General features: G+C 34.8%; 1 protein-coding gene across 1 annotated transcript in view; it reads right to left on the bottom strand.

The window, feature by feature from the left end:
• Positions 1 to 15,413, bottom strand: part of Grin3a (glutamate ionotropic receptor NMDA type subunit 3A) — a 179,141-nt gene that overhangs the window by 120,784 nt on the left and 42,944 nt on the right. The window contains exon 2 of the mRNA XM_046457400.2: positions 13,445 to 14,049. Within this exon, the coding sequence (XP_046313356.1) occupies positions 13,445 to 14,049 (605 nt within the window). The remainder of the gene's footprint in view (positions 1 to 13,444; positions 14,050 to 15,413) is intronic.

The following is a 15,413-nucleotide window of genomic DNA, read 5'->3' as shown; positions in this document are numbered from 1 at the left end:
CTCACACTTCAGATAGAGCCCTAATATCCAGAGTATACAAAGAACTCAAAAAATTAGACAATAAGAGAACAAACCACCCAATCAACAAATGGGCCAAGGACCTAAACAGACACTTCTCAGAGGAGGACATACAATCAATCAACAAGTACATGAAAAAATGCTCACCATCTCCAGCAGTCAGAGAAATGCAAATCAAAACCACCCTAAGATACCATCTCACTCCAGTTAGATTGGCAGCCATTATGAAGTCAAACAACAAGAAGTGCTGGCGAGGATGTGGGGAAAAGTGTACACTTGTACATTGCTGGTGGGACTGCAAATTGGTGCAGCCAATTTGGAAAGCAGTATGGAGATTTCTTGGAAAGCTGGGAATGGAGCCACCATTTGACCCAGCTATTCCCCTTCTTGGTCTATTCCCTAAAGACCTAAAAAGAGCATGCTACAGGGACACTGCTACATCGATGTTCATAGCAGCACAATTCACAATAGCAAGACTGTGGAACCAACCTTGATGCCCTTCAATAGATGAATGGATAAAAAAAATGTGGCATTTATACACAATGGAGTATTACTCTGCATTAAAAAATGACAAAATCATAGAATTTACAGGGAAATGGATGGCATTAGAGCAGATTATGCTAAGTGAAGCTAGCCAATCCCTAAAAAACAAATGCCAAATGTCTTCTTTGATATAAGGAGAGTAGCTAAGAACAGAGTAGGGATGAAGAGCATGAGAAGAAGATAAACATTAAACAGGGATGAGAGGTGGGAGGGAAAGGGAGAGAGAAAGGAAATTGCATGGAAATGGAAGGAGACCCTCAGGGTTATACAAAATTACATACAAGAGGAAGTGAGGGGAAAGGGGAAAAATACAAGGGGGAGAAATGAATTACAGTAGATGGGGTAGAGAGAGAAGAGGGGAGGGGAGGGGAGGGGAGGGGGGACAGTAGAGGATAGGAAAGGCAGCAGAATACAACAGACACTAGTATGGCAATATGTAAATCAATGGATGTGTAACTGATGTGATTCTGCAATCTGTATACGGGGTAAAAATGGGAGTTCATAACCCACTTGAATCAAAGTGTGAAATATGATATATCAAGAACTATGTAATGTTTTGAACAACCAACAATAAAAATTAAAAAAAAAAGAAATATTTTAGGTAAATTTCAGTTGAAATGATTAGTGTTTTACTTTTCTGTTTGAGTTTGTGGGTGTCAGTTCTAAAACTATCTGGACCTGGGACTTAAAAAAATATAATCCTGGGCTGGTGTTGTGGCTCAAGCGGTAATGTGCTCGCCTAGCGTACATGGGGCGCTGGGTTCGATCCTCAGCACCACATAAAAATAAAATAAAGATGTTGTGTCCACCGAAAACTAAAAAATAAATATTAAAAAAAATATATAATCCTTTAATTCATCTTAAAATTTCTTCTATTAAACTTTTTACTTTTCCTGGTCAATTTTGGCAAATGATATTCTTCCGGGAATGTGTTGCTAAAGAGGTGCATACAATGTCATTTATGCTAAGTTAGGAATTTCTCCTCAATTAATTTTGACTTCTCATTTAAATTTACCTCTTTGTTTTTTAAAATATTTTTTTAGTTATAGATGGACACAATATCTTTATTTTGTTTATTTATTTTTATGTCGTGCTGAGGATAAAACCCAGTGCCTCATATGTGCGAGGCAGGCGCTCCGACACTGAGCCACAACCCCAGCCCCTACCTCTTTCTTTTCTAATTTATTTATTTATTTATTTTTTGATGAGTATATATCTGTGCTCAAAATTTATTTTATAATAATAGAGGCATTTAAACTTATAAATATACCATGAAATATAGAATCTTTATTTCTAATTGTATTAGAGGAAGTGAATAATAAACTATAATTTTTTTTCAGTGCTGGAGATCGAGCCCAAGGCCTCATGCATTCTAGGCAAGCACTCTGCCACTGAGATATAACCTCAGTCCCTAAAATGTTTGCTTTTTATTTTTAAAAAATTTAGTATAGTTTTCTTTGTAAGAAAATGCTTGTTTGAGTTTTGTACATGTATAATGGATGAATAAAAAATTTATTTTAGTTTTACATCTTAAATAAAACTTGCTGTTTTTTTATGTTTTCTGTGTTCTTGATTTTAATTTTCTTAGATTATATGACAAAGGGCATGTGTAAATCTCACACTTTTTCTGTATGTGTTTAAATTATTTTCTTTCTATTATTTAAAAAAATACTTTAACTGCCATATGCTACATAGATATTTGGTGTAGGTAATATATAGGGTTAAAAATATTCTATTTTTTTTTTTTTAAAAACAGATTAGACAGATCTGTATGTTTAGAAGTGCTTTTTATTTTAGATCAAAAGTAGTAAATCTGGTGGTCCAGAGTTTTGTAATATATATATATATATATATATATATATATATATATAATATTTATATATATATTTTCTTAAAAAAATCACTTATGACAACATAATTAATAATCATCTAAGACAACCCTTAAAAGTTGATGGATCGGGGTTGGGTTGTGGCTCAGTGGTAGAGTGCTTGCCTGTCATGTGTGGGGCACTGGGTTCAATCCTCAGTACCACATAAAAATAAATAAATAAAATAAAGGTATTGTGTCCATCTACAATTAAAAAAAATTAAAAAGTTAATGGATCACAGAACTAGAAATAATTGAAAAAAAATTAAGATAAATAGAACACCTGTTGGAAATGGACCCCTATTCTAGAAGAACAACAACCATCTGGAGCTAAGGAGAGACTTCCCTTTGGATGGGGCATGGCCTGGTCCACCCTGGGCCAGTGGGTACATATGCATCTGTGCCAAGTACCATTCTATTTGTATTACAAATAAGAGTAACAATGTCTGGTATTTCAATTTATGGCCACTATTTAACATGGTCATAGTATTCAAATTAATTTTGATAATGTATGGAAGTTTCTTGGCATGGTGTTAAGAACAAATATTTAATATATGGTAACAGAAATTATTTTTAAATAGCTAACCTTGAATTGTGAACTAAACACTCTGGCATATAATCAAGTTATTTTCCATCTTTTTTTTTTTTTTTGCATTGGAATAGAGTATATATCTCATTGGAATTGTCTATTTCTTAAAGATTTGAAAAGCTGTATCAGTGACTCATCCACTTTAGGTATTTTTTTTTAATCTTACGGACTATTGTGTGTGATCTTTGTGTGGTGGTAAACATTTTGATCATATCTATATTAGTTAATTTTTTTGGTCTACTCAAATTTTCTACTTGTCAATTTTAGCATTTTGTGTTTTAGTAGAAAGTCACACACTTTACTGACATTTCCAAATTCACTATATGTATTGTTTTATTATAATAGAAAAACCCATTGTCATATGCTATACTCACCCTGTTATTAGCAATTTGCTTTTTAATGAGGCTTAAAGAGATTTAAATATTTTTTAAAAGCAGCCCTTGGATTTATTTGATTTCATTATTTTGATGTTTTATAATATGTCTTTTATCTTATGTGTTAACCCTCAAGTTTCTTTCTCCCTATTTCCCATGTTTACTGTTTCCTTTTTAGAATTTAATTATTGAAATCTATCAGTTTAACCATGATTATTGCTTTGTTCAGATGTAAATGATTTAGTTGATCTTTTGTCTTCTAAATAGCTAATAATTGTATTACTGAAATGGTTTGAGCTTTAGTTTTTTGTACTTTCCATATAAAAGTGTACTCTCTTTTTTATTTTTTATTTTTTTTGGTTCCAGGGATTGAACTCAGAAGCACTCAACCATAGTCACATCCCCAGCCCTATTTTGTATTTTATTCAGAGACAGGGTCTCACTGAGTTGCTGAGCGCCTGCCTCGCCATTGCTGAGGCTGGCTTTGAACTTGCCATCTTCCTGCCTCAGGCTTCCTAGCCTCTGGGATTACAGGTGTGTGCCATCGCACCCGGCTACAGCCTGTTTTGAGTGCTACTGGCATTTTTGGTTAAGTATTCCATGTACTTACTGATGTGAGTATACATTCTGTATGCAACGTTAACTCCAGTGTTTATCTTAATTTTTCTGATCAATTACATTATTCATGTTTTACTTGATTTTTATTGTTTACTTAATTTGCATGAATAATTTATATTATTCATGCTTTACTTTTTGTTAACTTGCTCTACAATTTACTAAAGCCAGATTTTAAAAAATCTCCCACTAGAAATGCTGCTCTCTTAAAGACTTGCAGAACTGTTTCCCCTGATTTTTCTTCTTATTCAGCATATAAAGTTTCACTAATCTTAGGTTTTATTTATTATAAATCAGTATTTTTTCCTGCTTTTGAAATGGTTCTGTAATAGTCCAGTTGTTTCTAATCTTCATTCGGCAATGTATTAATGGACTCTTGTGTTGTTTAAAGGCATGGACATCCTCCTGTGCCCTTTTCATATCCTAAGTGTTTACAGGTCATACATTTATTTTTACTTTGATTTTTTTTCACCCATCAACTTCTTTATATATCATCTTCTCTCGCTTGTGTTCTGTTTCTTTGAAATTGCCCTATTATCTCTGCTTTTCCCCTAATGTTGCCTTCCATTAATCATATCTGTACATGTGAATATCTATTTTCTCTGTAAAGCCCTGAAATTTATTTTTCCCTCTGGGAAATTTCTTGGTATCATTAAAAAAAAAATCTGTATCCTCATTCTTTTGTATCTTGAAAAATGATTTGAATTTCTTTTCCCATGATCATCTCATCATATTTAATATTTTCCCCCTGAGGAGTGAGAGATTGGCTTCATCCTCCATAATGCTTTATCATTTTTTTCTTGCCTGTGAGAACTTAATTTTGTTTTTTGCCTTTGCCTGATTAGAAATCTTTGACAGTATTTTTACCATTAACATTCTCTCAAACCCCTCCTAACCCCTACAGCACCATCTAATTCTTGTTAGTTTACTGGGTTCAGTTGTCAGTTTTACTGGCTCCTACAAACTGACTCTAAATATTTGCATCTTGTTCCTTTTTTATTCAGCTCCAGATACATCAACTCTTGATTACAAAACCCATCTCAGTAAAGGCCTTTTGTAACGACACAAAGAAATGTTCTGAAGGCTTCTTGCTTTTCTGGGACCGGAGGAGACTTGGGAAGAGACCCATGGACATTTAGAAATCCTATCCTTTCTTCTGATGACTCATATCTGCCTTGAATCTTCCAATAAAAAACTCACATCCTCCAATCTGCACCTTTGCATTTATCATAAGCTCACACTTACACACACATTTCTCTTCTTTTTTACCAGGAGCTCCAAATTATTCTGTTTGGATAGTCTTTTAGAAATCTTATGCCCAATTCTGATTATTTCACAGCCTACACAGACCTCCCATTGTCTAATTACTAGCTATTTATATTTTTCTGTTTGTATTTTAATCCACATGTGTGATATTCCTTCATATATCAGAGATTGTCCCTAAACTCTCCTACTCCCTACATTCTCATTTCATGTCTCTTTCTCAAGCTTGTAATACTTTTTCTTCCTTCCAGTATTTTTAATGGTTTTTGGTATGAGGGTGAATCTACGGTTATCTCATTAAATATTCTTTGTCTTATTGTACTGAGTTTCTTCCTTTCCTCCGTCCCTCTCCCTCTGTCTAATCTTTTGGTGGACTCCATGCAACATTCTGTCCTGTGGGCAGAAGAGCTTATCAGTATCAACTTTTGACCATTCCCACTTGAATTTCTACTTGAATGGACTTTTTCTCTTTAGTTGCCACACTAGTTTCTCTCTCCCTATTCTCTGGAATGCATCGATGTTACTTCCGTTCATTTATCTATTTTCCAGTGTCTGCTTTTGTCAGCCCACCCTTTTTCTTCCAGCCCTGGAGGCTCCTTGTATATATGCCATGGTTACTAGTTTATCTCTCACTTGGTGGCTTATTTCACAGAAGGAGACCCTTGTGGTATCTGACATATCCTTATGGTATATGACAATATAAATTTAGCCATCTAAGCCACAGAGCTTATCTATTAGCCTACTTATATATTGCCAACTCTTGATTGACTTTGTTCTTCTCACACAGGACCACTCTCCAAATGTAACATTAGAGGTAGATGATTTCTTGAATTACATGTAAAATGACTCCTTGAACATCCTAATCTTCCTTAGCAGCCTGAAGTGCAAGTATTTGGCAGTTGATTAACCTCAGCTCTGACTTTTTAGACTGAGATCCTCGAAGGCATGGACTTTGACAGACTACACATCCCTAGAGCCATATCTTTAGAGTTGCTGTCAGGAATGAACACACCCATCCTGTTCCCGTTACTCTGCACCATACCACAACAGGCTGCTAGGCTAAAAGAGACTTCTGTGTTCATCTAAGCACCAATCACATCAAGTCATCTGAATCCTGGGCATAACACAGTACCTGACTTTGCAATTAAATACATGTCTTCTGCTCAAATCAGACATGTATCTCCTTAGGAGTTCATCACTTTCCAAAAGAATGAGGCTCAATCAGCCAGGAAGCATTTGCATTTGCAATTTGTAGGTTGTTTGAAGCATTAAGATTCTAATACATTTTCCTCCTGAATAATGGATAGTTTTAAAAATAGAAATTAGCTCAATGGGAAGCCTCTCTGATAAGGAATTTGACAGGAATTTAAAACTGCTAAATTTCAATCCTGAGCAGAGGGTCCTATACGCTGTAATCATTTATTATGTTATCTTCTCAAACAATATACAAGGCCTATTTTCTAAAAAGTGGATTTCTATCAGTTAATGGGTAATAGCAATTTACTAATATATTAAATATATGTATATATTTATGAATCACTTGGGTCTATGTTTTGCCAATATCTACGAAATGCAGTTACTTACAAGTTAAAACCGTGTAGTGGAAGAAGAGCTTCTTGCATTTTCGAACTTTTTCCTCCAAATGACCTATGTGATTAGGTCATAATGTAATACATGCTTTGGGCCTTATTATTATTGGTGTGTGTTGGGATGTGACTGTATCAAGAAATCAAACATATGGATTTGGTATTCTCTTTTTCTTGCTTCCATGTGTTGTAAATGACACTGTTCCCCTGTGTTTTCTTCTTCCTTATGGTACACAACAGTTACCTCTGTTCTATAATCCCAGTCATTGATTTTCCCCTTGTGGCCCTGACTCTTCTTCATATTTATGGTCCATGCTTACCCTTAAACCATTTCTGGTCATTATGTGTAATAACCGATTTAATTTATTCTGGCTCTTTTGACTTGGACCTGGTGCTAGCCCAGGCACTGATTTCCCCCAGTATTCTCTTAGAATACCCCCGACAATGGAACATTGTACAGGATTTGCCAGTGAAACATCCCTCTGAAAGTTCGTAGGGCATGGAGATTGAGGTAGTCCTGAGACAGACATTGATCTGGAATTTAGAGTAAAATTACGACATTAACCCTCTATAACACTTTTTTGGGGGCGTATTTCCAAATTTTACAACATGCAAATAAAGTAAAAAAGTTGACAAAGAATATGATTTCTTCTCAGGCAAATAAAAACTTGGGAGTTTCTCTAAAATGGAAAAATGCCAGTTTAAATCCTGCTGTAAACCTGGATTAAATTCATTTGAGCTGTACTTATCAAAATAGGGTCATGAAGAAATACATATTTTCCACTGTTCCTTCTTAAGTCCCCACGATTTAGTGAAAAATTTAGACTTAACTCTTTTTATAACCAAAATGACCAGAATGGGAAAAAAATTCAAAGGATTTCAGTCAGTTAGTCCAGTGACAGGGAATCCTGATGGAAGTATCTGGAAAGGCAGGTCTTACACATTGCTCCCTAAGATCGTGAGAGGTGTTCTCCAGAAGTTTTAATTCTTGGCATCTCTGGCTGAGTTAGTTAACCTAGGAGTGAAGCTGGATGTGGTAGGTCACTTACAGCAATGCATTTTTCCACAGGGTTGCAGAGAGCCAATGTTAAGCAGCATCTGACTTCTGGCTTCCACACTCAATGCAACTTCTTTTAAATACATGTTGAAACCTATAGGCTAACTGTTTGGATTTGGCAGATATCTTTAGGACAAGAATCTAATACAGAGAAAATTATACCTCAGATTTTATATTGCTTTTGGAAGAAAGAATATAAATTACAAAGTAATAGGATCCCAATTAAGGTAGATTTATGTTAATTCCAAGAGTCCAGAACGTGAATTTCGGTAAGCTGGTTTTAATCAAGGTACTAGCTAAGTGACCTTAGGCATACAAACTTAAGTTTTTGAGATAGGAATCCTTGTAGTTGAGAAAATTAAGGTTTATAGAATTTAAATAACTTTGCTAGCATCACAATGCTGCTATGTTATAGTGGTTGTTAGATAGGAATACGCAAAATTAAAATTATACCATGCAGTCTCAAATGTTACTGGAATTCTTCTGATATCCAGGAATAAATTGCGGAACATCATCAATTTATACCTTGGGTTTTTTTGAATGGGTATTTATTTTGGTATTTTTTTCTGAAACTTTTCTAGTATCTCAATATACCTGGCACATAATAGGGTCTTTTTAAAAATTTTTATTTGTTATTTTTAGTTATACAAGATAGTAGAATCTATTTTGATATATTTACACGAACATAGAATAGGTTCTCCTTTTATAATTATAGCTTCACTTTTTTTTGTAATTTTAGTTGTAGATGGACACAATAACTTTATTTATTTTTATGTGGTGCTGAGGATCGAACCCAGTGCCCTACATGTGCAAAGCAAGCACTCCACTACTGAGCTATAACCCCAGCTCTTAATAGGTTCTTAATAATATGTGCAGAATCAATAATTAAAGGATTTGCTGTTAAGGAAAGGCCAATTAGTCTCTTTATTGCTTGACCACGTAAACATCAAGATGAACATAATTTGTAGGGGAAAAAGATTTTAACATGTTGGATCCAGTTTCAAGGTCAACTGAAAGGGGAACTAAAAATGCCAGCTAGTGCCAAAGAATAATCACAAATAGAATGGGTATTGGCTCAATAAATAATGATAATCAAATATCCAGGTCAAGAAAAATGGATAAAAGTATAGATAATTAGGTGGGTCTATCCTTTGCTGGTGTGAGAATAGATGCAAGGGATTGTCAGCTTCTTGAGAGCAGGACCCTCTATTTTTTACTCTTTGTGTCTCAAGTTGAGGGTTTTTTCTACTTAATATTAGCAAATTTCAATAAATATTTGGATGAATAAATGAATTAATTATTTCTTGCTTCATAGAACTCTTGCAGGATACAGAAATGAAGTTCAGAAGCTGTTTGAAGAAGAAAGTCAGGATTTCACATCCCTCTTAGAAGCTCAAATAACTATCAGGATTATAATTACTTAGGCAAATGGTCAGGGACTTTTTTCAGGCCAAGGATAAGGGGTATTTACTGGGGTCTATACTCTTAGAAATTTAAAGGGTAAGTGCCCTTGACCTGACTATGAGTAACCCATGAAGGTCTTTCTCTAAGAACAATGGATTCATTAGCAACCAGGGCCTTCAGATCAGTAGGTACAAATCTTATTCCTAGGAACAGCAGGTAAATCCTCAAAATTTGTTCATTTTTATAAGTTTAGTGTTCATGGTACAGGAAGGAGGGAAATGTGGGCAAGGCTGAAATTAATTTTGTGAAATAAAAATAATTTTTGTATCCTAATGGTTTTAAAATTTATTTTCAAGACTTTTCTACTCTCTCATTTTATTTGGTTAATTTGTTACAAGACTATAATTTTATAAATGTGTCATGGCTAATGTTCTGCCGTTCTGCTGATGTCTACTGTGCTTATGATGAAAACCCTTTTGTGTAGCATGAAAAACCCCGAGTACTATGCTGTCAAATTAATTACTTTTCCAGAATCTTCTCAAATTCTCTTCATATGCAATTAATGCTCCAACAGTACTAATTTTCCTTTTCTGGTCTTGAAAAATCCGCATATGACATTTTCCTTGCCTGTCCATTTGCTCCAAACCTGAAAAATCAAAGTCCATCACCAAATGTCTAAGAAGAGTTAGTTATTTCTTTCTCTGTGTTTCTGAACAAATTTTTATTTTTATTTTGGTATTGAAGATTGAATCCAGGGTTGCTTAACCACACAGCTACATTCCAGCCCTTTTAATTTTTTATTTTGAGACAGGGTCTTGCTAAGTTCCTATGGCTACCCTCACACTTGGGATCCTCTACCTCAGCCTCTTGACTCTCTGGAGTCAAGAGTGTGCCACCATGCCTGGCCACATCTCTATTCTTAAAAATCACACATCGCATTGTTTATAACTCTTGCTTACTTTTAAACCTCATGTGTTAGATTGTCAACTCCAAAAATGGCAAGATTTGAGTCTTTATTTTATTGATTCCTCCCTAGTTCAACAAATGGTCATTGGTTGGACAGATGCATCCTGACATGTGCATTTATGGAAGAATTATCAGAATAATGTGCCAGATATACTGGCTCCAAATAATTAACATTTAGTAAAGCAACTTGTAAAGAAATTATTAAATATCCCACAAGAAACTGGGTCCCCAAACAGTTTTTGTACATTTAGTTATGATGGACATTTACTCTGGCATGCAGGGAACGGGAAGAATAAAATCTTTTATACCTGTAATTATGTCTCTGTACTCTGCCATTAGAAATGATTTTTCTAGTCTAAAAGCCTATACTGAAAATGCCATGTTTTTGGTGATTCTGTTAACATTTTAAAATGTTAACAATACTGTCAGCCCAAACTAAAAATGACTGTGTGAGAAATGAAAGCTTGCATAACTCTGACATGGCTCATTATCCTCCCGGTTTTTATTATGCAGTGAGGTAGTGGGGTCAGCCTCACAAAATTTAGAAACAATTAAGAAAATTACTATATGCAGATGTGACTTATGGACTGAGAATAACTAACTTTCTAAAAGATTGAATTAAACCAAATAAATAAGGATGATGAAAGATCCACAGATGTTTCATGGCTTAAGGCAGATTTTAAGTTATTCATTATAAAGACTCCTTCCAGGGTTTCACCCACTTCCCTTGACCCTTTCCTGAACACTTTGAAAGTTTCTCTTTGACTGCATTCCTCAGGGAGTTTAAGAAGTCCCAGGCATAGTTTCTGAAGTTCTTTGAGTTCATTTCTCAAACACATCTATGGGGATGAAAATATTGTCACTGACCCTAATACGTTGTGAATTGCTGCTGGGTTCCAAACTTCACACTCTTCTTTCACAGTTTTCAAAATTTGTGGAATAAAAATGTGGAAATAGTCATGATGAGGTTAGAGATAATCCACTAACTTAACATTCCACACACATACAAAAATAAAAAAAAAAGAAAGAAAGAAAGAAAAAGAAAAAGAAAAAAGGGAAAAAAGATAACCAGACAGTACTATCTATGTAAGAAAAAAAAATGTTTATAATTTAGATAATATTTTTCTACCAACTATGCATTTTCTTCTACAGCAACAGAAAATTTAGGATATGCATATAATAGTAAGTTTCCTTTCCTTCTTCCTTTGTCAATAAATATCTATTAAGTGCCTGCTGCATGCTAGGTTTTGGATTGGGCTGAGTCATACTGTCTCCACTTAATAGAATTTATATTCTAATTCAGAAGTAAGACACAGAGACAAATAATGGTGACAGAGTAGAGTAAGTGCCATCATGTACTTTCAAAGTGCAGGGGATCCTTGTGGAAAGAGGCACGTCATTTTGATATAAACTACATCTTGGGGAACCAGATATATTGGTTGATCTTGACAAAATGAATCCCTAAGATATATGCAACCTAAGTCAACAAATATTCTTTGTTTAGGATCCACACAGAATCATTTTTCTTGTGTTCTTCATTTTACATGAGGACAGAAAGATGGTAAACAACTTAATGTAGCTTTCACTAGTGGTTTTTCTTGTCTGTTGTTTGTGATTCTCTTTCCAAAATAATGCCTGTTTGAAATTATAAATCAAAGCTTTGCTTATATGTTTTCTGTGAAGGGGAATGTTTCTTTTCTTAGATAAAATCCTGAGCTTCAGTTATCTATAAAGAGTAGATTAAACTGGACAGCAATTGTAAAATAGAATAGGCATAGACTTTAATCTTATGGAGATTCAAAGGTAATATCGAGAAATGGAAAGTTCTGATGATGATAGAACATCTAATTTTATCATTGACAGATTTTTAAGAAATAAAAGTCTGAATTATTTTATATTTTATCAACAACATTCTGAAAGGAGTTTGTAGATTTTGCTTAGTCTTATATTTGGCATTTAGCATGTTGCCTTGAATATGGTAGTACCCAATCCACAAATGTAAAATTAAATGTAAAATTCTGAGGCTCCCCCTGAACTTTTATTCTTTAAAGGCAAGACTCTACGAGGTCCTCTTGTGTTTCTTTGTATTGTCAACTGTCATTGTTCTAAGAGGACTGCCTAAAAGCAGGGCCTAGACTACAGGTGAACTCTCACCTCTGGAATACCAATAATTCTCTGACTTGGCATCTCTGACCATAGGTGATCCTTTATCAGAAGAAAATCTAGGCCCCTACAAAATATCTTCTTTTCCCAGGTATTATGAAAATCATTTCCATATGACGGGTTACTCTTTATTTTAAATAAGCTGTTTCATTCTAGCTTTGGAGTCAGTTTGAGGTACTAAGCAGAAAGGTGCCTAATTTGAATATATGTATGTGTAATTATTTATGTCCCAAATAATAAATAATAATTGCTAAAAATAAAAAAAATATTCTGATGGAATTCATAGATCTATCTTCCTATCTATCTATGAAGCCATTTATCTATAATATATTCCAATTCCATGGGTCACAGGATCCAGTGCTATATCCATTTTATCCATAAATTGATACAAAACATAAGAAACTAAGACTGAGCAAAGTTGAGTAACTTGATTAGGTAATGGAAGTAGCAAGTCACAGAGCTAAAATTCAAACTCAGTCTAACTCTAGATTCTGTCTTTAATCTTTATAACTGTTCTAAGTATCAAGGCCTGGGGGCAGAGAGAAAAGTAGATTTCCTGCTTGAGTAATTTTTTCTTCTTTATATATTTAGAAAGTTTTTTAAGCCTATCTATATGAAAAAGAATAGGCAGGAAAGAAATAGTTTTATTTAGTTACCATGAGTCCATATGGTGTTAGGTACTTTTAATGTTAATTAAGGTTCTTTAATGTTAATAAGGGTGTCATTATTATTCTCTATCCAGCTAGTTAGAAAACTAAGGCTCAGAGGTTTTAAATAACTTGCCCAAACCAATGGTGAATAAGGGGTTAAACCAAGGTCTAAAGGCAAGACGGAGTACTCGCTGTCACATTGGTACATAAAATTACAGCTGATAAATGAATATACTAACCTTATGTAACTGGAAGCACTTTCAGAAATATTACTAGAGTTTGAGACTACTCAGAATCATAGGGGACAGAGAGGAAAATTTTACTTCCTTTCATGGCCCTTGAATCCTACCTTGATAAATATTGTCCTGAAGTGAGATTTGTAGTTTTCACTTCCATGCAGTTCATCGTGCTGGGAAGGAGAGCAAGTTCTGGCTGGATCATGGTGGCGGTGGCTACTGCTCTTGCGACCAGTTCCATGGCATCTTGCACGTAGTGCTCAAACACTGACTGTGTAGTTTTTCCATGAGCAATGAGCCCTAAGGGTAGACCTTCTGTCCTCAGTTCCTCCACATTCTGGGAATCTCCCAGCACCCAATGAAGCTCAAGGGGTGTTACCCCGAACTGGGTGGTAATTTCAAATATCTGCCGGATACTCTCCATGTCGCAGCCAAACATCACCATTGTGGGTGTGCTGTTCTTAACGCTCTCGAGTTGGACCTGCAGGAAGCTCAAGAGGTCCTTGGTGGAGGAGAGGTTAGCCGTGATGTTGATGATAGACCCGAGGTGGAACTTGGAATTGTTCTGGGTGAGGAGGAGGAAGTCAGTGATGTTCCAGTCTTCCTGGCACAGCAACAAGCTAAAATTGTACCAGTTGTTCATGGTCAGGATTGAGACAGTGACATCAGCATCAGAACTTAATGAATTTTCTAAACTCAGTTGTAGGTGAAGGGGATTCTGTATTTAAAGATATGAAAAAGAAGAATTAGAAAGCATTGGCCAAAGACTGTAACACTGGGTACTTTTCTGCTTTCCTATGAGGCTAAATTCTTTATTTTTCCCTGTGGTATTCAGATACTTCTGTGATAAAATTCCCATACTTTTGGAAAATATGCTTCCTATCTGAGGGAGACATTGATTCCTAACACCTTATTTCCTGACAATTTTTGCTACGAACACCAGAGGACAGATGGTTCTTGGCCTAAATTCAAGAGGTGGCACACCAAGCATTTGGTCTTTGATTTTTATAAGGCTCATCATCCTTATAGGCAGTTCTTAGATTTCTGCTAATAACTCATTTGTTAAGGTTTCAGGTGAGATAATTATAGAAATTACTTTTACTTTCTTTAAAAACTAATAGAAAAACCTTTTCTTCTTCTTTTTCTTTCCTCCCTTTTTCCCAAAGAAATCTTAACACAGCATAAGTTCTTACATAAGGAAGTAGGGAAGATGAATGGACCATAGTTCCCTAAATTTCTAGACCCTTGAGTGAAGCACTTCTAATATATATGGAGTTATTAGCAATAGTGTTTCAAGATCAATATGTGTTTCAAGATCAAGTATGATGTTGAAGGCTTGATTATATTTCTGTATCTACTAAGCCTGGATTCTTGATGTGAAATGTAAAATGTGTGCAATTAAACACATTGATGTAGCTTCTATCACAATTCCTTCTATTTATAGAACTCATCAATTCAATGGGGGAAGAGTATCTGGTTTAAAAAGTCACAAATTATTATATATGAATATATAAATTATTCATATGGATGAAGTATAATTGGTCTTCCAGTATTAATAAATATGTGGACTATTCTTCCCAAGAGCAGACATTTGACACATTTATCCTTTAACAATGGCAGTCTGAGAATGTTTACAACAATGCCTTGTATATATTGTAGAATAAATATTGGTGAAGTTGAACTAAGTATGTTCGAATTGGGAGTTATTGGAATATTTGTGAGACCTTACCAAACATTTGGGTCAATAATACATGTTCAACAAATGAAGAGGGTTTTCTCAGTTAAATTTTAAGCCCTTGTATAAAATGAAAGTGGCATGGCCCCCTCAAAAAAAAACAAAAAAACCAAAAAAAAAAAAAAACAATGTGTAGCAAGAAACAGAGCTATGGTTATAGCTTAGGGTAGAACACCTGCCCAGCATAGATGGGGTTCAATTCCTACACTGCAAAAAAAGAGGAAAAAAAGAAAAGAATTTGAGTTGAACTTTGAGCACTGAAAGGTTTTGACTTGGGTATAATGAAGGAAGGGATGCTAAGGGTGTCTACAAGAGGAAAAGTATGATCACAGGCAGAAAATGAGAGC

Source organism: Marmota monax, unplaced genomic scaffold, assembly GCF_021218885.2.
Source record: "Marmota monax isolate L192 unplaced genomic scaffold, Marmota_monax_Labrador192_F-V1.1 WCK01_AAM20220418_F8-fsc00069, whole genome shotgun sequence".
Classification (NCBI taxonomy): Eukaryota; Metazoa; Chordata; class Mammalia; order Rodentia; family Sciuridae; genus Marmota; species Marmota monax.
Note: the sequence above shows the minus strand (reverse complement) of the source record. Positions and strands in the feature narration are given on the sequence as shown.